This window comes from Gorilla gorilla, chromosome 20, assembly GCF_029281585.2.
Source record: "Gorilla gorilla gorilla isolate KB3781 chromosome 20, NHGRI_mGorGor1-v2.1_pri, whole genome shotgun sequence".
Classification (NCBI taxonomy): Eukaryota; Metazoa; Chordata; class Mammalia; order Primates; family Hominidae; genus Gorilla; species Gorilla gorilla.
This window is the reverse complement of record NC_073244.2, coordinates 50,772,889-50,796,317: the sequence shown is the minus strand read 5'-3', so window position 1 is coordinate 50,796,317 and position 23,429 is coordinate 50,772,889. Positions and strand designations below refer to the sequence as shown.

The following is a 23,429-nucleotide window of genomic DNA, read 5'->3' as shown; positions in this document are numbered from 1 at the left end:
TCAAACTTTTTAAACCTTTTAACTGTTAAAAAAAAAAATCAGGCCAGGTGCAGTGGTTCATGCCTGTAATCCCAGCACTTTGGGAGGCCAAGGCGGGAGGATCACCTGAGTTCAGGAGTTCGAGATCAAGCCATTGCACTCCAGCCTGGATGACAAAGTGAAAAAAGTTTTTAAAAAAGTCAAATACTTGAGTCATCATATCTCATTATCAACAAGATTCCTACTGCTTATATATTACATTAAAACTAATATATTAGTTTTAGTGGGCACAGTTGCTCATGCCTATAATCCCAGCACTTTGGGAGGTGGAGGCGAGAGGACCACTTGAGCTCAGGAGTTCGAGACCAGCCTGGGCAACAGCAAGACCTTGTCTCTCCTTTAGTCCCAGCTACCCCGGAGGCTAAGGCAGGAGGATGGCTTGACTCCAGGAGTTTGAGGCTAAAGTGAGCTATGACAGAGTGAGACCTGGTCTCAAATATATATATATATAAACAGGTTTTTTTTAGACAAATTTTCAGTCTTGTCACCCAGGCTGGAGTGCAATGGCGGGATCTCAGCTCACTGCAACCTGTGCCTCCTGGGTTCAAGTGATTCTTCTGCCTTAGCCTCCTGAGTAGCTGGGACTACAAGTGCACACCACCACGCCCACCTATTTTTTTTTTTTTTTTTTTTTTTGGTATTTTTAGTAGAGTTGGGGTTTCACCATGTTGGCCAGGCTGGTCTCGAACTTCTGACCTCAAGCGATCCGCCTGCCTTGGCCTCCCAAAGTGCTCGGATTACAGGCATGAGTCACCGCACCCAGCCACAATTGTATTTTTATTGGACAGAGCTGATCTAGAGGTTAAAATGAGGAATTCCGGAGCTAGGCTGGCTGGATTCAAATCCCTACTAGCTGGTGATCATAGACAAGCCACTTGGCCTCTGCTGGTCTCAGTTTTTTCACCTGTGAAGTAAAGGGCATAACAGCACCTACTTCATGGGGTTGCCACCCTGGCTGGCAGTAAAACCGTCCATAAAAGTTGGCTGGTGTTACTATTGGTTGCATTAATTTTTAGCAGCCGGAGCCTGTTTTCTCCTGTGAAATGAAGATAACCATGCCCGACCTTAAAGGTGATGGAAATTTTTTAACACGTTAACGGATACGAGGCCTCCCACTCAGAAGCCTGACCAAAATAACAATGGTTGCTCAGAGCCAGACGTCTCATTGCTACTAACGAATTAGGGACACTTCAAGGGGCCGGCTGGAGGCCGGCTGGAGGGGACGGCTGTGAGCGGCAGACCCTGGCTCCTGGCTGCACCTGGCCCCGTCGCGGGAAGCAGGTTGGGTTTGGAGAGGGGGAGGGAGCAGGCGGGAGGGGCTGGCGAGTAAGAAGGAGGATGCAGGGGTGGGTGAAGCTGGCTAGTAAGAGGGGAGGGGCCGGCGAGTAAAAAGGACGCAGAGGGGCGTGGGGAGCTTGCGGCACAGCTAGGGCATCCCGGCGAGGAGCGCCGCCAGGCCCCGGGGTAGGACTTGGGGTGGGGTGTCGGTGCGGCCGCCGAGGGGGGCTGATTGCATGCAATTCGGGGCATACACACAGACCGCGGGGTCTCCGGGATATCGGGGCTATCAAGGACGGGCTGGGGGATGGGGACTTGGGGACGGGGCCCAGGGATGGTGAAGATAGGGGTGCGGCTGGCAGAATCAGGGCAGGCAGAGGCTGCGCGCCGCGGAGGCTGCTGGTCCCTGACGCCTTGACCCTTCCTCTCCCGCGGCCACAGCCGGGCCTGGCGGGGGGACCATGGGCGCCTCGGTCTCCAGGGGCCGGGCCGCCCGGGTCCCCGCGCCGGAGCCGGAACCCGAAGAGGCGCTGGACCTGAGCCAACTACCCCCGGAGCTGCTTCTGGTGGTGCTGAGCCACGTCCCCCCGCGCACGCTGCTCGGGCGCTGCCGCCAAGTGTGCCGGGGCTGGCGAGCCCTGGTGGACGGCCAGGCCCTGTGGCTGCTGATCCTGGCCCGCGACCACGGCGCCACCGGCCGCGCGCTGCTGCACCTCGCCCGCAGCTGCCAGTCTCCCGCCCGTAACGCCAGGCCTTGCCCCCTGGGCCGCTTCTGCGCGCGCAGACCCATCGGACGCAACCTTATTCGCAACCCCTGCGGCCAAGGTGGGATCTCGGAAGAGGAAGTCCAGGATGCCGGGCCACAGTGGGAGCGGTAGCGGGGCCGGAGGGGCGGGGCCGCACTGGGACCGGTACGAGGGGCCGCAGGGGCAGGGCCGCAGTGGGACCGGTGGGAGGAGTCGGAGAGGCGGGGCAGCGTTGGGAGCCGGTGTGAGGTGTCGGAGGGGCGGGGCAGCATTGGGAGCCGGTGGGAGGTGTCGGAGGGGCGGGGCAGCATTGGGAGCCGGTGGGAGGTGTCGGAGGGACGAGGCAGCATTGGCACGCAGGGTGCAGGGCTGGCTGGGCAGGGCTTCACCGGTTGCCTGTGGGAGGGGTGGGAGTGGGGCAGTTCTGGGAGCCCGAGAGAGGGGTTGGAGGGGCAGGGCTTTGCTGCAAATCAGTGAGAAGGGCCAGAGGAGCGGGGCTTTGCCCTGAGCTGGTGGGAGGGGAAGGGGGCGGGGCCTCGGTGGGAAGGGTCAGGTGAGTGAGCTGCACTGTGAGCACGTGGGAGGGGCTAGGGGCGGGGTCTCACTAGGAACCAACAGGCGGGCGACTGGAACTTGGGCACAAGCCTTTTTTATTTCACAGAAGGCCTCCGAAAGTGGATGGTGCAGCACGGTGGGGACGGCTGGGTGGTGGAGGAAAACAGGACAACCGTGCCTGGGGCCCCTTCTCAGACGTGCTTCGTGACTTCATTCAGGTGAATGCCCCTGCTATCCAAAGGTCCGGCCCCTTGTTGAGAAAGGCCTGCCTGTTCTCATTACCCTGTCTCCTGCATTCCCAGCTGGTGTTGCAAGAAGCAGGTCTTGGACCTAGAGGAGGAGGGTCTGTGGCCAGAACTGCTGGATAGTGGCAGGATTGAGATTTGTGTCTCTGACTGGTGAGTGTGACGATTAAAATAGCCCCTTGCTAAGCACTGACTGCATGTGACATGGCCTTTTTATGGGTGACTTAATTTAGGCCTCCTAACCCCTCCTTACAGATAAAAAATCTGAAGTTCAGGCCAGCCATGGTGGCTCACACCTATAATCCCAGCACTTCGGGGGGTCGAGGCAGGCAGATCACTTGAGGTCAGGAGTTCGAGACCAGCCCAACCAGCATGGCAAAACCTCGTCTCTACTAAAAATACAAAAAAAAATTAGCCGGGCCTGGTAGTGCACACCTGTAGTCCCACATACTTGGGAGGCTGAGGCAGGAGAATCACTTGAACCCAGGAGGCGGAGGTTGTACCACTGCACTCCAGCCTGGATGACAGAGTGAGACTCAGTCCTGGAAAAAAAAAGAAAAGAAACTAAAGTTCAGGGAGGTGAAGTGACAAACACACTCACAGTTCTAGTAATTAGCAGAGTACACACTTTCTGCTCATGCCCAAAAGGATGTGGATTGGAAAACAGAAGATGAGATCCAGTACAGAGACCTTTGGCCCAGCTCAGTCTTGTCTGTGAATGAATGAGATGCTGCTTGCCTTAGGAGGAGAAAACAGCATAGTTAGCCAAGAGCTTAGGTTCTGGAGCCAGACCTCCCGGATTCAAACCCTAGCTCTGTGGCTTTGTAGCCTTGGGCAAGTCACAGCATACCTCTGTTTCCCCTGTTTACAAGATAGGGCTCTTGCAAAGACAATTATTATATGGCAAACACATAGCAAGTACTTTATGTGAGCACCCTTTTTGAACCTTGATCCTGTGGGAAGGTGTATTTCAAGCCCTCAGATTATTCAGAGCTTCTCAGGAAATTGAGAGGTTGGGAAAGGGGAGATGGCAGGCTCGGCGCGGTGGCTCACGCCTGTAATCCCAGCACGCTGGGAGGCCGAGGTGGGCAGATCTCTTGAGGTCAGGAGTTCGAGACCAGCCTGGCCAACATGGCAAAACCCATCTCTACTAAAAATATAAAAAATTAGCTGGGCGTGGTGGTACGTTTCTGTAGTCCCAGCTACTCGAGAGGCTGAGGCAGGAGAATCGCTTGAACCCGGGAAGTGGAGGTTGCAGTGAGCTGAGATGGCACCACTGCACTCCAGCCTGGGCAACAGAGCGAGACTCCATCAAAAAAAAAAAAAAGGAAAGGGGAGATGACTTGCCCTGGTCTGGTCATACAGCTTGGGCTTGGCAGAACCTGGCATAAGGCCCAGAGTCAGATTCTGACTCCAGAGCTTGTCCTCTGTAGTGATGGTCTTGAAACTGGGGTGCATGAAGACTTTCCAGGGGGTTTATGACCCAGATGGTTTTATGGGAATCAAATTCCAGGTCCACTACAGCCATGAGCCCCCTATTACACAATTAATCTGCTATAGGTTACATCTGTGTGGGAAGTATCATATGATTCTCCTTCCCCAATCTCTTTCTCAGTGTCCCCCTTCTCTAGTTTTATAGGAAAAAAGCCCCTCACTAAGGTGTTGTCCCCAGATGTAAGGACTACTAGGGAGCCAGGCAAAGTGGCCGTTGGAAATTTGGGGCCTTAGCAAATTCACTTTTTTTTTTCTTTCTTTTGAGACAGAGTCTCACTCGGTAGCCCAGGCTAGAGTGCAATGGTGTAATCTCAGCTCACTGCAACCTCTGCCTCCCAGGTTCAAGTGATTCTCCTGCCTCAGCCTCCCGAGTAGCTGGGATTACAGGTGTGCACCACCACACCTGGCTAATTTTTGTATTTTTAGTAGAGATGGGGTTTCACCATGTTGCCCAGGCTGGTCTTGAACTGCTGACCTCAGGTGATCTGCCCACCTCAGCCTATTAAAGTGCCGGGATTACAGGCATAAGCCACTGTGCCTGGCCAGCAAATTCACTCTTAATCAAGGCACCATAACCCTATTCCCCAACTCCATCTCATTAAGAGATACATCTCCAATAAGATTTTTTTTTTTTTTTTAGAGACAGAGTCTTGCTCTTTTACCCAGGCTGGAGTGCAGTGGCGTGATCTCGGCTCACTGCAATCTCCACGACCTAGCCTCAAGCAATCCTCCCACCTCAGCCTCCTGAGTAATTGGGACTACAGGTGCATATTGGCTAATTTTACATGCCTGGATAATTTTTGAATTTTTTGTTTTTTTGAGACAAAGTTTCACTTGTCACCCAGGCTGGAGTGCAATGGCACAATCTCAGCTTACTGCAACCTCTGCCTTCTGGATTCAAGTGATTCTCCTGCCTCAGCCTCCCCAGTAGCTCAGATCGCAGGTGTGTACCACCACGCCTGGCTAATTTTTGTATTTTTAGTAGAGACGGGGTTTGGCCATGTTGGCCAGGCCTGCCTCGAACTCCTGACCTCAGGTGATCTGCCCGCCTCTGCCTCCCAAAGTCCTGGGATTACAGGTGTGAGCCACCATGCCCAGCCATATTTTCTGTAGAGACGGGGTTTTGCCATGTCACCCAGGCTGGCCTTGAACTCCTGGATTCAAGCAGTCCTTCCACCTCTGCCTCCCAAAGTGCTGGGATTACAGGTGTGAGCCACCACGGCTGGCCAGATTTTATTTTTTGTTATTACTTATCAAACTATGTAACATATTTGTGTTGTTTTGATCAGTGGGGTACTATTTGATTGTGATAATCAGTGGCTCCCAAATTTTGCCGCACCTCATAAAGGTAGCTTTTAAAACATAAAATGCCCAGGCACCATTCATACCCATTAAATCTGAGCATCTGAGGGTGAGAGCCAGGCACCAATATTTGTTTGTTTTTTGTTTTTGAGACAGGGTCTCCCTCTATCGCCCAGGCTGGAGTGCAATGGCGCGATCTCAGCTCACTGCAACCTCTGCCTCCTGGGTTCCAGCGATTCTCCTGCCTCGTAGCTGGGATTACAGGCACCTGCCACCACACCTGGCTAATTTTTGTATTTTTAGTAGAGACAAGGTTTCACCATGTTGGCCAGGCTGGTCTCGAACTCCTAACCTCAAGTGATCCACCCACCTCGGCCTCCCAAAGTGTTGGGATTACAGGCGTGAGCCACCTTGCCCGGACAGGCATCAATATTTGTGAGAAGTTTAGAGCTCGCTACAAAGTTCGGGGATGGAATCCCTAAGACCATCCTCACTTCTGACATGATATGTCACAACAACACAAATATGTTATGTAGTTTGATGAGTAATAATTAAAAACAAAATCTGACTGGGCATGGTGGCTCACGCCTATAGTCCCAACACTTTGGGAGGCGGAGGCAGGAAGATCGCCTGAGTCCAGGAGTTCAAGACCAGCCTGGGTCACATGGCAAAACCCCATCTCTACATCTTTACCAACTACAAGTTTGGAGGACTTCCAAAACCACCTTCACAATTCAATAATTCATTGGACGAACTCACAGAAAGCTACTACACACTTCTGGTTTATTACAGGGAAAAGATACAGATTAAAATCAGCCAAGAAAAGGAGGGCATAGAGCAGCATCCAGGGAAAAGATCAAACACAGAGCTTCTGTTGTCCTTCTCCCATGGCATCAGGACATGTTACCATGCTGGCACTGATGTGTGACAAGATGCATGGAATTTTGTTGACCAAGGGAGTTCACTTGAGCCTCGGTGTCCAGAGTGTTTCTTGGGTTCATCACAAGGCCTGATGGATTGATTGATTGCCCACGTGGTTAATCTCAGCCTCCAGGTCAACTGACGTTCCCCGACTCCCAGCCCCCACCAAAAGTCACATTGTGGGTCTTTCCGGAGACTCCCCACTGAGACTATTTATATGAGTGTGGCTGGCCCCTGCCCTAAATCGTATTGGTAGATTATCCAGTACCACCTAGGTCCCCATCAAAGACACTCCTGTCTGACACAACATTCCAAGGGTCCAGAGATCACCTCCCAGGAGTCTCTTTAGAGGAACTGGATTTGCACATATGGGAAGGGCATTCGGACAAGGCAGGACAAGGTAGGCAGACACCCAAAGAGATGGGGTGGCAGGTCCAGCCTTCATGGCCTCCCTCCTCCCACAGGTGGGGAGCCCGACACGACAGCGGCTGTATGTACAGACTCCTCGTCCAACTTCTAGACGCCAACCAGACTGTTCTGGATAAATTCTCTGCTGTGCCTGATCCCATCCCGCAGTGGAACAACAATGCCTGCCTTCACGTGAGTCTCCTATGGGGGTTTGGGGAAAGGACGCTGGGGACCTATTGCTACGAAATAAATCACCCCAAAACTTAGTGGCTTAAAATAAGTGACAGTCTGGCTGGGTGCGGTGGCTCACACCTGTAATCCCAGCACTTTGGGAGGCCAAGGCAGGCGGATCACAAGGTCAGGAGTTCAAGACCAGCCTGGCCAACATGGTGAAACCCCATCTCTACTAAAAATACAAAAATTAGCTGGGCGTGGTGGCACATGCCTGTAATCCCAGCTACTCGGGAAGCTGAGGCAGGCAATCGTTTGAATCTGGGAGGCAGAAGTTGCAGTGAGCCAAGATCGCGCCATTGCACTCCAGCCTGGGTGACAGGGCGAGACTCTGTCTAAAAAAAAAAAAATTAATGACAGTCATTTGACTACCTCTCGTGATTTCTGTGAGTCAGTAATTTCAGGAGGGCTCACCTGGGCAGTTCTGGCTCCTGTCTTTCAGCGTTCAGACAGTGACATTCTGATGATGCCTGGAGCTGCAGGCCAGGGTGGTGGGTGGTGTGTGTGTAGCTGTTGGTGGCTGGCCAAACATCTCTTTCTTCATTTACTGTCAGAGCTTCTCCATGGGATCTCTCTGCTTGGGCTCCTTTGGGCTTCCTCACACCATGGCGGCTCCTAGGCAGTCAGAATGCTCATGTGGTTGCTCAGGGTGGAGGGTTCCAGAGAAACAGTAGAAGCTGCCTTGCTTTTTCTGACCTAGCCTTAAAAAGTCACTTGGCCAAAGTCACTGAGCATCATTTTCACCACATTCTTGGTGACAAGCAAACCCACCTTGATTCATGGGGAAGGGAGTTAGATTCTACTTTTTTTTTTTTTTTGAGGCAGAGTCTCACTCCATCATCCAGGCTGGAGTGTAGTAGCATGATCTCTGCTCACTGCAACCTTCGCCTGCCAGGTTCAAGTGATTCTCCTGCCTCAGCCTCCCGAGTAGATGGGACTACAGGCACATGCCACCACGCCCAGCTAATTTTTTTTGTATTTTTAGTAGAGACAGGGTTTCACCATGTTGGCCAGACTGGTCTCGAACTCCTGGCCTCAAGCGATCCACCTGCCTCGGCCTCCCAAAGTGCTGGGATTACAGGCACGAGCCATACCGCACCCGACCAGATTCTACTTTTTAATGAGGGAGTGGAAGATTCTATAAGATTCTAGAAGAACATGTGGCCCATTGGGAGATTTTATAGCCATCCTTGGAAAATAACCATCTTCCAGAAGGCCCCAACCTCAGCTTTGGAGGGGAGGCTGTGGCACAATGGAGCTGAGCCCCTCCTCTGCCTACAGGTCACCCACGTGTTCTCCAACATCAAGATGGGCGTCCGCTTTGTGTCTTTCGAACACCGGGGCCAGGACACACAGTTCTGGGCTGGCCACTATGGAGCCCGTGTGACCAACTCCAGTGTGATCGTGCGAGTCCGTCTGTCCTAGTCCAGCACTACCCTTCTTGCAAGACAGCCTGACTGTGCCTTCCAGGGCCTGGGACCATTGGCTGGGACCCCTCATTAACCAACCAAGCACTTGTACCTCCCTGGCATACTGGGAATTCCTGGGTCCAATCAAAGGCCCTGACGGGCCCTGTCTTCAGGTTCTAGAAACTACCAGAAGAAGCTTCTTCCATCTTATCTACCTACTGCAGCTGCTGCTTTGGGGGGGGGCCCTACTCTACTGAGGGGAAACCCACAAGTGAGCATGGGGGAACGCCCATCCTGGAGAAGAATTCTTGCCCTCCCCTCTCTTCTCCTCCCAACCAAAACCCTCCGATCCAGCCCCAGGCCCCTCTGTACCATCCCCTCCCCTCCGCACCACTGACCTCTTGTCTCCTATAGTTTCTGCCACAGGGACTTCCTTGGTCCCTTCAGGGAAGCCCTCAACTCATCTCTGAACTTAGAATCTCATCCTTAGGGCTCAGAGAGTTCCAGCCCTAAGGGTGTGAACCTCACCTCCTGGGGCTTCCGAGCTACAGGGCTGGGACCAGGTCATGCAGCTGAAAGTCTACGTTACAAAAAAAAAGTTTGGGCCAGGCACAGTGGCTCATGCCTGTAATCCCAGCACTTTGGGAGGCTGAGGCAGGCGGATCACCTGAGGTCAGGAGTTCAAGACCAGCCTGGCCAACATGGTGAAACCCCGTCTCTACTAAAAATCCAAAAAATTAGCTGGGCTTGGTGGTGTGCGCCTGTAATTCCAGCTACTCGGGAGGCTAAGCAGGAGAATTGCTTGAGCCTGGGAGGCAGAGGCTGCAGTGAACCAAGATCATGCCACTGCACTCCAGCCTGGGCAACACAGCGAGACTCCGTCTCAAAAAGAAAAAGTTTGGATCAGGCAGGGTGGCTCACACCTGTAATCCCTGCACTTTGGGAGGCCAAGGTGGGAGGATCAGTTGAGCCCCAGAGTTCAAGACCAGCCTGGGCAATGTAGTAAGACCCCCATCTCTACAAAAAATACAAAAGTTAGCCAGGTGTGGTAGTACACACCTGTAGTCCAAGCTACTTGGGAGGCTGAGGTGGGAGGATCATTTGTGCCCAGGTTGAGGCTATAGTGAGCCATGATCATACCACTGCACTCCAGCCTGGGTGACAGAGCGAGACCCTGTCTCAAAAAAAAAAAAGAATTTGGAGATGGTTCTGCCCGCTCTGATTTCTCTGAAAAAACGAGGTAATTCCCTGAGCCCAACCCTGATCCTCAAGGACCTGTAATTGTGTGGTATTTAAAATTAAAATAACATTATTTTTCGTTTTGACTTTTTTTCAAACAGTAAGAATAATATATCAGCAGCATGTATCTGCCATTCATATGTAATAAATTTCTTATTTTGCCAGAACCACTTCAGATCTTTTTAATAGAAATGCAGAGTTACTGCCTTGGTTGAGAATCATAAGTAGTCCCAGTTGAGGAGGGAAAACTGTACGAAAGCAAACACCAGCTGAGGCCGGGCGCAGTGGCTCACACCTATAATCCCAGCACTTTGGGAGGCCGAGGTGGGCGGATCACTTGAGGTCAGGAGTTCAAGACCAGCCTGGCCAACATGGTGAAACCCTGTCTCTACTAAAAATACAAAAAATTAGCCAGGCATGGTGGCACGCGCCTGTAATCCCAGTTACTTGGGAGGCTGAGGCAGGAGAATCGTTTGAATCCGGGAGGTGGAGGTTGCAGTGAGCCAGGATCGCATCACTGCGCTCCATCCTGGGCGAAAGAGCGAGACTCCGTCTCAAATTAAAAAAAAAAAGACAATAGGTCCAGCCTCTGGAGAGCTGACTCCCTGGATCCCCTGGCTGATTTTGGTGAGTGCTGGCTACAATGAGGAAGAAAAGCATGGCCCAAGTGACACCTTTGGCTTTTTTCCCTCTCTTCTGTAGGCTGCAAGAGAAAGGGCCAAGACTTTCCCAAAATGAGTTTTTGGTGGGTCAAAGACAGTAAACAGTTTATAGGTGCTCTCTCCTCCAACTGGGAGTAAAAGAGATTAAATCTATTGCCGGCCAGCTCAAAGCTTTCGATAAGCCAGATGGGAAAAAAAGAATAAGATAAACATACACAGTTGGCCCTCCATGTGGCTGGCTTCTGCATCTGTGGATTCAACCACGGATTGGAAATTGGATTGGAAATATTCGGGAGGCTGGGCCTGGTGCCTCACGCCTGTAATCCCAGTACTCTGGGGGACCGCGGCAGGTGGATCACTTGAGGTCAGTTCGAGACCAGGCTAGCCAACATGGTGAAACCCCATCTCTACTAAAAATACAAAAATTGCTGGGCATGGTGGCTCACACCTGTAATCTCAGCACTTTGGGAGGCTGAGGCAGATGGATCACCAGAGGTCATGAGTTCGAGACCAGCCTGGCCAATATGGTGAAACCCCATCTCTACTAAAAATACTAAAAAAAAATTAGCCAGGCATGGTGGTGGGCACCTGTAATCCCAGCTACTTGGGAGGCTGAGGCAGGAGAATTGCTTGAACCTGGGAGGCAGAGGTTGCCGTAAGCCAAGATCGCACCATTGCTATCCAGCCAGGGCAACAAGAGCAAAACTCTGTCTCAAAAAATAAATAAATAAAATAAAAATGCAAATTAGCCAGGCGTGGCAGCAGGTGCCTGTAATCCCAGCTGTCTGGGAGTCTGAGGCAGGAGAATCGCTTGAACCCAGGAGGCAGAGGTTGCAGTGATCCAAGATCGCTCCCCTGAACTCCAGCCTGGGCAACAGAGACTTTGTCTCAAAAACAGACAAACAAAAAAATTAGCCAGGCATGGAGGCACACGTCTGTAGTCCCAGCTACTCAGGAGCGTGAGGTGGGAGGATCACCTGAACCTGGGAGGCAGAGATTGCAGTGAGCCAAGATCACACCACTGCACTCCAGCCTGGGTGACAGAGCAAAACTCTGTCTCAAACAAAAGACAATATTCGGGAAAGACTGGATGTGGTGGCTCACGCCTATAATCCCAACACTGTAGGAAGCCTAGGCAGGAGAATTGCTTGAGCCCAGGAGTTCAAGACCAGCCTAGGCAACATAGTGAGACCCATCTCTACAAAAAAATTTAAAAATTAGCTGGGTGTGATGGGGGGCGTGTGCCTGTAGTCTCAGCTACTTGACAGGCTGAGGTGGGAGGATCACTGGAGCCCCGGATATTGAGACCACAGCACTCCAGCCTAGGAGACAGAGTGAGACCCTGTCTCAAAAAAAAAAAAATAGAAAATATTTGGGGAAAAAAGCTTCCACAAAGTTTCAAAAAGTAAAAACTTGAATTTGCCCCATGCCAAGTACCATGTTGAATCCATGAGAATGAAGTGATGTGCAAATATTATATAGTTGACCCATGAACAACGTGACGGTTGGGGTGCTGACCTTCCTTGCTGTTAAAAATCTGAGGATAGCCGGATGTGGTGGCTCACACCTGTAATCCCAGCACTTTGGGAGGCTGAGGCAGGTGGATCACAAGGTCAGGAGTTCAAGACCAGCCTGGCCAACATGGTGAAACCCCGTCTCTACTAAAAATACAAAAATTAGCTGGGCGTGGTGGCAGATAACTGTAATCCCAGCTACTCGGGAGGCTGAGGCAGGAGAATCGCTTGAACCCAGGAGGCAGAGGTTGCAGTGAGCCGAGATTGCACCGCTGCACTCCAGCCTGGGCAACACAGCAAGACTCCATCTCAAAAAAAAAAATCTGAGTATAACTTTTGATTCCCCCAAAACTTAACTACTAATAGCCTACTGTTGACCAGAAGCCTCGCTGATAACATAAATGGTCAATTAACACATATTTTGTATGTTATTTTATTATATACTGTATTCTTACAATAAAGTAAGCTAAAGAAAAGAAAATGTTGTTAAGCAAATTATAAGGAAGAGAAAGTACATTTACTGTTCAGTAAGTGGAGGTGATCATCATAAAAGTCTTCATCCTTGTTATCTTCACAATGAGTAGGCTGAAGAGGCGGAGGAACAGGAGGGCTGGTCTTGCTGTCTTAGAGGTGGCAAAAGTGGAGGAGGTGATGGAGGTGGAGGGGGAGGCAGGACAGGCAGGTACTTTACAGAAATACATCATAGTTTCTGTCTGACTTTTTGCTTTTTCATTTCTCTAAAAATGTTTCTATATGGCACCAAAACTTCTTCCACGGTTTGCTTTAGTGTCAGTTCCTATATCACAGAGGGGTCCATGTTGTGAAAGAAGTCAAAAACATCTTCAGTTAACATCTTCTGGCCAGGCACGGTGGCTCACATCTGTAATCCCAGCACTTTGGGATGGGGGTGGATCACCTGAGGTCAGGAGTTCGAGACCAGCCTGGCCAACATGGCGAAACCCTGTCTCTGAAATTACAAAAATTAGCTGGGCGTGGTGGCGGGTGCCTGTAATCCCTGCTACTCAGGAGGCTGAGGCAGGAGAATCGCTTGAACCCGGGAGGCGGAGGTTGCAGTGAGCCGAGATTTTGCTACCGCACTCCAGCTTGGGTGACAGAGCGAGACTCCATCTCAGGGGAAAAAAAAAAATCTTCTGTTAATTCCTCTGGTGTGGTATCTATTAGCTCTTGAATTTCCCCGAGATCCATAGCTTGAAACCCTGCACCCCCTACCTTTTTTTTTTTTTTTTTTTTTTTTTGCCATATCCACAATCTCTTTAATGATTTCCTTGATTGGCTCTGTTATAAATCCTGTGAGGTCATGTACAACATATAGACACAGTTTTCTCCTGCAGGAATTTATTATTTTGGCTCAATGGCATTTGTAGCCTTTCTCTAACAAGGATGGCCTCTTCAGTGGTGTCACCCTTCCAGACTTTTCTAATGTTCTCTACATCAGGCTTTTCTTCCATAGTGTTGACAGTCCTTTCCACAGTGTGTAATGAGCCTTAAAGGTCCTTATGACCCCCTGATCTAGAGGCTGAATTAGAGATGCTGTGTTTGGGGGCAATGAGACCACTTTGGCACCTTCATTGTTGCATTCGCGGGGTTCTTGGTGACCAGGGACACTGTCTAATATCAAAGTAACTAACTGGCAAGGAACTTCCTAACTTCAAGGACAAAGCGTCGGGGGAACCAATCCAGAAGAAGGGTTCTTGTTGTCCAGGCCTTCTTGTTGTACAACTGAAAGACTGGCAGCTTTATCTTTCAAGGCTTGGAGGTTAGCAGTTTTCTATGTAAGGGCAGCCTCATCATAAATCTGACACCATTTGCACGCAACAGTAGAGTCAGCGTATCCCTACCTGCCTTAAGTGCTCGCTTCTCTTCCTTACTAATAAATGTCCTTTGAGGCATTTTTTCCCAGAATAGGGCACTTTAATCTGCATTACAAACCTCTTCCCTGTAGTCCCAGCTACGCGGGAGGCTGAGGCAGGAGAATGGCGTGAACCCGGGAGGCGGAGCTTACAGTGAGCCGAGATCGCGCCACTGCACTCCAGCCTGGGCGACAGAGCGAGACTCCGTCTCAAAAAAAAAAAAAAAACCTCTTCATGACCAGGCGAGGTGTGGCTCCTGCCTATAATCCCAGCACTTTGGGAGGCCAAGTGGGGAGAATCGCTTGAGGTCAGGAGTTTGAGATCAGCCTGGCCAACATGGTGAAATCCCATCTCTACTAAAAATACAAAAAATTAGCTGGGTATGGTGGCGGGTACCTGTAATCCCAGCTACTCAGGAGGCTGAGGCAGTAGAATCGCTTGAACCCAGGAGGCGGAGGTTGCAGTGAGCTGAGATGGAGCCACTGCACTCCAGCCTGGGCAACAGAGCAAGGCTCTGTCTCAAAAACAAACAAACAAAACAAACAAACAAAAAACCCTCTTTAGGCAGATAACTTTTCTCCTCAATGATTTTCTCATGGCACCTGGGAACCCATCTGCTACCTTTTGGTCGGTAGAAGCCACCTCTCCTGTTACCTTGATATTTTTTTCAGCCAAACTCTTTAAAATTATCAAACCATCCTTTGCTGGCATTAAACTCTCCAGATTTATGTCCCTCACCTTCCTTTAGCTTTAAGTTGTCATATAATGGCTACACTTTTCTAGAATTATATTAGAGTCTATAGGTATGTCTTTCTTTTTTTTTTTTTTTGAGACAGAGTCTCACTCTGTTGCCCAGGCTGGAGTGCAATGGCACGATCTTGGCTCACCACAAGCTCCGCCTCCTGGGTTCACGCCATTCTCTTGCCTCAGCCTCCCGAGTAGCTGGGACTACAGGTGCCCACCAACATGCCCAGCTAATTTTTTTGTATTTTTAGTAGAGACGGGGTTTCACCATGTTAGCCAGGATGGTCTCGATCTCCTGACTTCGCGACCGCCCACCTTGGTCTCCCAAAGTGCTGGGATTACAGGCGTGAGCCACCGTGCCCGGCAGGTATGCCTTTCTTACAGCAATTCTGCACCCACAGAAAAACTGCATTTTCTTTCTTTTTTTTTTTTTTTTTGTGATAGAGTCTTGCTCTGTCACCCAGGCTAGAGTGCAGTGGCATGATCTGGGCTCACTGCAACCTCCGCCTCCCGGGTTCAAGTGATTCTTGTGTCTCAGCCTCCCAAGTAGCTGGGATTACAGGCACCCACCACCATGCCCAGTTCATTTTCGTATTTTTGGTAGAGACAGGGTTTCGCCACGTTGGCCAGGCTGGTCTCGAACTCCTGGCCTCAAGTGATCCACCCACCTCAGCCTCCCAAAGTGCTGGGATTCCAGGCGTGAGCCATCACACCTGGCTTTGCATTTTCAGTATGAGATAAAAAGGTATTTCACAAAAAGTGCAAGGATTTCCTGCCTGCCGGCATAAGTGTGACCACTTCGGGAATTTCATTTTCTTTTTTTTACAATGCTCCTCAACGCTGAATTCATCTTGAAATGTCAGGCAACTGCAGCTGCAGACCTCAGTCTATGGTACATATCAAGCAAATCAACTCTCTCGTAATGTCATGACTTGTCTACTTCTTGGGAGCACTGTCAGTTTCATCAGTGGCACTTTGTATGGGTCCTGTGGTGTTATTCAGGGTTTACGATATTGCACTCAACAAGATGAAAAATGAACGAGAACCGGAAGATATCACTGTTTACTGCGCGATGCAATTTACTGGAGAAACGAACTCCTGGAGATGATTAGCATCATATGGTGTTTAAGCTGATACAACACTTCAGCTCACTGCAATAACAACAGGAGGTGGCTATGAAATTATTACAGTAGTACAGTATTACTTCAGTTAATTTCGTGCAATTATGATTTCACACAGCCTCTTTGCATTGATTTACATTTGTCTCAACTGCAAATGGTACCATGCAAAGTCTGTGTTTATGTGTGTAAGTTTTGGCCAACATGGTGAAACCCCATCTCTACTAAAAATACAAAAAATTAGCTGGGCATGGTGGCGGGCACCTGTAAGCCCAGTTACCTGGGAGGCTGAGGCAGGAGGATAGCTTGAACCCGGGAGGTGGAGGTTGCAGCGAGCGAGATCACACCATTGCACTCCAACCTGAGCATCAAGAGTGAAACTCCATCACGAAAAAATAATAATTAATAAATAAAGTATATGGGAGGATGTGTGGAGGTTATATGCAAATATCACTGCATTTTATATAAGGACTTGAGTATCTGTGGATTTTGGGATCCGTGGGAGTTTCTGGAACCAATCCCATGGATACCAAAGGCTGACTGTAGATTCTACCCATTTCTTCAGCCCACAGGTTGCAGCAACCCTGCCTTCTATTCCAACTATTAAGTGTTGAATTTATTGATAGACATTTGAGTAGGTTTGCAATGAGAAAAAAAAAGGGAGAAATGTGAAAAGCTCCTCTGTATTTTGTGACTGTTTCATCTAGATGTATGATTTTTTTTTTTTTTTTGAGACAGTCTCGCTGTTGCCCAGGCTGGAGTGCAGTGGCTCAATCTCAGGTCACTGTAACCTCCACCTCCCAGGTTCAAGTGATTCTCAGCCTCCAAAGTAAGTGGCATTACAGGCACGCGCCACCATGCCCAGCTAATTTTTTGTATTTTTAGTTGAGACAGGGTTTCACTATGTTGGCTGTGCTGGTCTCAAACTCCTGACCTCAGGTGATCCACCCTCCTCGGCCTCCCAAAGTGCTGGGATTACAGGCGTGAGCTACTACACCTGGCCTAAACGTATGATTTTTTAAAATCAATGTAAAATGTTTATGCTTGCACTATACACTATGAGGATCATCTGGATTAGGGAAAGCTGCAAAAATCATTGTGTGTGTATAAAACAAATCCCTTGCTTTTTGCCAACAATGGGAGGATTGGAATTTAAATTCTCTGAGTATTGGAAACAGAACAAGTACAGTGTCTGTAAACGATGATTTCTGCCATGATTTTGGCTTACTGGAGCCTTTGGAGAAAGTAAGAAGCAGTAAAAAGAGCGACGCAATCTCTGGATGGAAATAAACTTTTGGAGTTTCACTTTAAAGCAAAAAGTTATTTTTTGAGGCAGGATCTCACACTCTCACCCAGGCTGGAGTGCAGTGGCGCGATCATGGCTCACTGCAGCCTCGACCTCCTGGGCTCAAATGATCCTCCTGCTTCAGCCTTCTGAGTAGCTGGGACTACAGGCACATGCCACCACACCCAGCTACTTTTAGACTTTTAAAAAACACTTTCTAGTTTGCTAATAAGCCCTTGTTAAAATCAAATGCTGGACCCTTAAAGGCAGCTGATGAGGCAGCCTGGTGTGCATATTTTTTGTATGTCTGAAAAAGTTTCGTTTATTTAATATACTTTTTTTTTTTTGAGACGTTCTCACTCTGTTGCCCAGGCTAGAGTACAACAGTGCAATCTCATCTCACTGCATCCTTGACCTCCTAGACTCAAGCAATCCTCCCACCTCAGCTTCTTGAGTAGTTGGAATTACAGGTGCGTGTGCCACCACACCCAGCTAATTTTTGTTTTCTTGGTTTTTGGGTTTTGTTTTTTTTTTTCAAATTAGAGACAAGGTCTCACTATGTTGCCCAGGCTGGTCTCGAACTCCTGAGTTCAAGTTATCTCACTTCAGCCTCCCAAAGTGCTAGGATTACAGGCGTGAGCCACCGCGCCCAGCCTAGACTTTATTTTTAGAGCAGTTTTAGGTTCACAGCAAAATTGAGCAGAAAGTACAGAGTTCTCCTATATCCCCTGTTTCCCCCAGCCCCTCACGCACACACACACACACCCTTCCCGCTATCAACATCCCCCACCAGAGTGGTACATGTTATAATCAATGAACCTATGTTGACACATCCTTATCACCCAAAGTCCATAGTTTGCATTAGGGTCACACTTGGTGTTGTGCATTCTCTGGATTTGGACAAATGTGTAACGACATGTATCTACCATTGTGGTATCACACAGACTAGTTTCACTGCCCTAAAAGTCCTCTGTGCTCTACCAATTCACTCCTCCCTCCCTCAACCCCAGATGACCACTGGTCTTTTTGTTTCGTTTTGTATTTGTTTTGAGATGGAGTCTCGCTCTGTCACCCAGGCTAGAGTGCAGTGGCATGATCTTGGCTCACTGCAACCTCCGCCTCCTGGGTTCGAGAGATGCTCCCACCTCAGCCTCCCAAGTAGCTGAGATTACAGGTGACTGCTACCATGTCTGGCTAATTTTTTTGTATTTTTAGTTGAGACGGGGTTTTACCATGTAGCCAGGCTGGTCTTGAACACCTGACCTCAAACGATCTACCCGCCTGAGCCTCCCAAAGTGCTGGGATTATAGGCGTGAGCCACCTCGCCTGGCCGACCACTGATTTTTATATTGACTCCATAGTTTTGCCTTTTCCAGAATGTCATATTGATGGAATCATGCAGTATGTATCCTTATCTAATTGGTCTCTTACTTAGTGATATGTAGTTAAGGTTCCTCCAGGTCTTTTCATGGCTTGATAGATCGCTTTTAGAGACAGGGTCTCACTCTGTTGCCCAGGCTGAAGTGCAGTAGCATGATCAGACCATGGCTCACTGCAGCCTAAAACTCCTGGGCTCAAGCGAGCCTCCTGCCTCAGCCTCCCAAGTAGCTGGGACTACAGGCACATGCCACCACACCTGGCTAATACTTTTTTTTTAAGATGAGGTCTTGCTTTGTTGCCCAGATTGGTCTCAAACTCCTGGGCTCAAGTGATCTGCCCGCCTTGGCCTCCCAAAGTGCTGGGATTACAGGCATGAGCCACCACACTAAGCCTTTTTTTTTTTTTTTTTTTTGAGACAGAGTCTTGCTCTGTCACCCAGGCTGGAGTGTAGTGGTGTGATCATGGCTCACTGCAACCTCTGCCTCCCAGGCTCAAGCCATCCTCCTGCCTCAGCTTCCCGAGTAGCTGAGACCACAAGGGCACACCACCACATTCAACTAATGTTTTTTATTTTTTTGTAGAGATGGGGTTTTGCCACGTTGCCCAGGCTGGTCTCAAACTCCTGGACTCAAGCAATCCACCCACTTTGGCCTCCCAATGTGCTGGGATTACAGGTGTGAGCCACCGTGCCTGGCCATCGAATGTATTTCTAACCTGTGATTCCTGCCAAAAGCTGTAAGTTCAAGGAGGGCACCTCTCAGGGACTGTGACCCCTCTGGCTGCTTCTGACAGGTTGGACACTTGGGAGACGCCTCATTTCTGTTGCCTTGTGCTCAACTTTCTGGATTAGTTGTAGGTTGCAACTGTGGCCTGTAGCCTGACTCTACTTCCCCACTTCTCTCCTGCTACAACACACACCTTAGGAAGGCAGTTTGATTACTGATGCAGCGGTCCCCAGAAAGGGATTGAGCTTTTGCAGGAAGTTCATTGGATGATGATCGGGAAAGAGGTTGTAGAAAACCATTTTGAAAATGTAGGATTTCTGTTTGTTTGTTTGTTTGTTTGTTTTGAGACAGGGTCTCACTCTGTTGCCCAGGCTGGAGTGCAGTAGCGCCATCTTGACTCACTGCAACCTCTACCTCCCAGGTTCAAGCAACTGTCCTGCCTCAGCCTCCCAAGTACCTAGGACTACAGGCCCGCGCCTCCACGTCTGGCTAATTTTTGTATTTTTTTAGTAGAGTCGGGGTTTCACTCTGTTGGCCAGGCTGGTCTCAAACTCCCAACCTCAGGTGATCCGGCCTCCTCGGCCTCCCAAAGTGCTAGGATTACAGGCATGAGTCATCGTGCCCCTCTTCTTTTCTTGATATATAAGCTGGTAACAAACAAAAGAAGAAGAAGAAGAAGAAGAAGAAGAAAATTTAGAATTTCATCCTGACCAATTCCTGGATGTGATGTGTCTTTCTAGTCAACTTGTATAAAAATGTTTCTTCTGTGAAATGCTTCCATCCCTTTTGTATCCAGCCCTTCTGGATGAAACATTTAGATGAGAATTTGAAAATGAGGCTGGGCGTGGTGGCTCACGCCTGTAATCCCAACACTTTGGGAGGCCGAGGTGGGTGGATCTCCTGAGGTCGGGAGTTTGAGACCAGCCTGGTCAACATGGAGAAACCCCATCTCTATTAAAAATACAAAATGGGTCGGGCGTGGTGGCCCATGCCTGTAATCGCAGCTACTCGGAAGGCTGAGGCAGGAGAATTGCTTGAACCCGGGAGGCTAAGGTTGCAGTGAGCAAAGATCGCGCCATTGCACTCCAGCCTGGGCAACAAGAGCGAAACTGTCTCAAAAAAAAAAAAAAAAGTTAATAAATTCAGGACATTTTTGGGATACAAATCAATATTGAAAATCAGGGCTCGGACGGGCGTGGTGGCTCACACCTGTAATCCCAGTACTTTGGGAGGCCGAGACAGGCGGATCACAAGGTCAGGAGATTGAGACCATCCTGGCTAACATGGTGAAACCGCATCCTTACTAAAAAAAAAAAATACAAAAAATTAGCCGGGCATGGTGGTGGGCACCTGTAGTCCCAGCTACTCAGGAGGCTGAGGCAGGAGAATGGCATGAACCGGGGAGGTGGAGCTTGCAGTGAGCCGAGATTGTGTCACTGTACTCCAGCCTGGGATGGCAGAGCGAGACTCCGTCTCAAAAAAAAAGAAAAGAAAAGAAAAGAAAATCAGGGCTCAGCATAGTGGCTTATGCCTATAATTCTCAACACTTTGGGAGGCGAGGTGGGAGGATTGCTTGAGGCCAAGAGTTCAAGATCAGCCGGGGCAACAAAGGGAGACCCCCCCCCCAATCTCTGCGAAAAATAAGAAAAGAAAATTAGTTGTATTTCAATACAGTAGCAATGCCAATCTGAAAATGAAATTAAGAAAACAATTCTACTTTCACACTGAAAGCTACAATATTGCTGAAAGAAATTAAATAAGAGCTAAATAGATACCCCATGTTCATCAACTGGAAGACTTTATATTTTTAAGATGACAATACTCCCTAAATTGATCTACAGATTCAGTTGCAATGCCTATCAAAAAAAAATTTTTTGAGAGAGAGAGTTTCGCTCTGTTGCCCAGGGTGGAGTCCAGTGGCACAGTCCCAGCTCACTGCAACCTCCGCCTCCCAGGTTCAAGCAACTCTCATGCCTCCACCTTCAGGTAGCTGGGATTACAGGCGGGTGACACCATGCCCGGCTAATGTTTTGTATTTTTAGTTTCACCATGTTGCCCAGGGTGGTCTCAAACTCCTGACCTCGGGTGGTCCACCCGCCTCAGCCTCCCAAAGTGCTGGAATTACTGGCGTGAGCCACTGCACCCAGCCACTTGTCAAAATTTTAAGAGCCATTTTTTTTTTTGCAGAAATGGACAAGCTGATCTCAAAATTCACATGGAATTGCAAGAGGTTCCAAATAGCCAAAACAATCTTGAAAAAGAACAAAGTTGGAGGATTCACACTTTCCAGTTTCAAAACTTACTACAAAGCTACAGTAATCAGAACACTGTGGTCCTCGCATAAGTGATGTTGGACAAGTGAGCCCCAAAGTGAGACTTAGCCCATGAGGTTCTTGGCTTCGCCCAGGAAAGAATTCAAGGCCAAGCCAATGGTAGAAGAAAACAGCTTTATTGAAGGGGCAGTGTTATAGCTCCAGCCCTGTTACAACTCTGATTACTCCTGCACAGCAGGGCTGTAGGCAGAGACTAGCAGCTCAGGGCAGTTTTGCAGTCATTTATATCTACTTTAAACACATGCAGATTAAGGGGCGATTTGTGCAAAAGTTTCTAGGGAATGGGTAATAACTTTTGGGTCATCGAGTCAATGCCATGGAAGAGAGGGGGGATAACCCCCTGGTGTTGCGATGGCAGCGGTAAACTGACATGGCACACTGATGAGCGTGTCTTACGGAAAGCTCATTCCACCCCAGCCCTGTTTCAGCTAGTCCTCAATTTGGTCCAGTGTCCGAGCCCTGCCTCTGGAGTCAAGTCCCACCTCCTACCTCATAAGGAGAGACATAAATCAATGGAATAGAATCGAGAGTCCAGAAATAAACTCATACCTCGATGATCAATTGATTTTCAACAACAGTGCCAAAACCATTCAGTGGGGGAAAGAATCATATTTTCAACAAATGGTGCCGGATAACGACATCCAAAGGAGTGCAACTGGGCCCCTATCTCACACCATCTACAGAAATTAAGTCAAAGTGCCTCAAACACTAAGAGTTAGCTCTTAGTGTTCTTAGAAGAATACAGGGATACCTCTTTATGATCTTGATTTGGTAATTGATTTTTAGATAACACTAAAAGCACAAGCAACAATAGGAAAAAAAAAGTAAATTTAACCTCATCAAAATTTAAAATTTTTAAGCTGGGTGCAGTGGCTCACACCTCTAATCCCAGCACTTTGGGAGGCTGAGGCAGGAGGATCACTTGAGCCCAGGAGTTCGAGACAAGTCTGGCCAACATGGTGAAACCCCGCCTCTACTAAAAATATAAAAATTAACCAGGAGTGGTGGTGGCTGCCTATAATCCCAGCTACTTGGGAGGCTGAGGCCTGAGAATCACTTGAACCCGGGGGACGCAGGTTGCAATGAGCTGAGATCACGCCACTGCACTCCAGCCTGAGGGACAGAGTGAGACTCTGTCTCAAAAACAAACAAACAACAACAACAAAAAAAAACCCCACAACTTTTGTGCATCAGAGGACACAACCAAATAATGAAAAGACAACCCACAGACTGGGAGAGAATGTTTTGCAAATTATATATCTGATAAGGGTCTAGTATCCAAAATATATAAAGAACTCTTACAACTCAACAATAAAAGATAAGCAACTCAGTTTTCAAATGGGCAAAGGACTTGAATAGGTATTTTTCCAAAGAAGATATACCAGTGTTCGGTAAGTACATGAAAAGATGTTCAACAGCATTAATCCTTAGGGAGATGCAGATCAAAGCCACAGTAAAATACCACTTCCTACCCAGTAGGATGAATATGAGCAAAAAGAAAAAAAGAAGAAAACAGCAAGTGTTGGTGATGATATGGAGAAATTACAACCCTCACACGTTGCTGATGGGAATGTAAAACGGCGCAGCTGCTTTAGAAAGCCGTTTGTCATTTCTTCAAAAAGCTAAACGTAGAATTCTACTGTATGACACAGCAATTCCACTCCTACATATATACCCAAGAGGATTTAAAGCAAGTGTTCAAATAAAATCTTATACACAAATGTTCATAACTGCATTATTCGTAAGAGACAAAGAGTGGAAACAAGCAAATGTCCTTCAACTGATGAATGGATAAACCAAAAGTGGTCCATCCATACAATGGGAAATTATTCCATCATAAAAAGGAATAGGCTGGGCGTGGAGGCTCACGCCTGTAATCCCAACATTTTAGGAGGCCAAGGAGGGCAGATCACTTGAGGTCAGGAGTTCG

The 23,429-nt window shown here is 48.7% G+C and overlaps 1 protein-coding gene across 3 annotated transcripts; it reads left to right on the top strand.

Annotated features, from left to right (window-relative positions):
* The first annotated feature begins 811 nt into the window (after positions 1-811).
* FBXO27 (F-box protein 27) lies at positions 812-23,220 on the top strand. Of its 3 annotated transcripts, none has more exons than XM_055369328.2 (6): positions 812-1,320; positions 1,759-2,142; positions 2,725-2,836; positions 2,921-3,016; positions 7,045-7,180; positions 8,501-10,034. In XM_055369328.2, the coding sequence occupies exons 2-6, from the start codon at positions 1,779-1,781 to the stop codon at positions 8,642-8,644; spliced, it is 852 nt and encodes a 283-aa protein (XP_055225303.1). In that variant the 5' UTR covers positions 812-1,320; positions 1,759-1,778; the 3' UTR covers positions 8,645-10,034. The 3 variants fall into 3 exon arrangements, with proteins under 3 accessions (XP_055225303.1, XP_018869880.1, XP_055225304.1); XM_019014335.3 differs by lacking the exon at positions 812-1,320 and adding an exon at positions 1,355-1,503; XM_055369329.2 differs by lacking the exons at positions 812-1,320; positions 8,501-10,034 and adding an exon at positions 21,354-23,220 and having other exon boundaries at positions 1,537-2,142.
* The last annotated feature ends 209 nt before the right edge of the window (positions 23,221-23,429 follow it).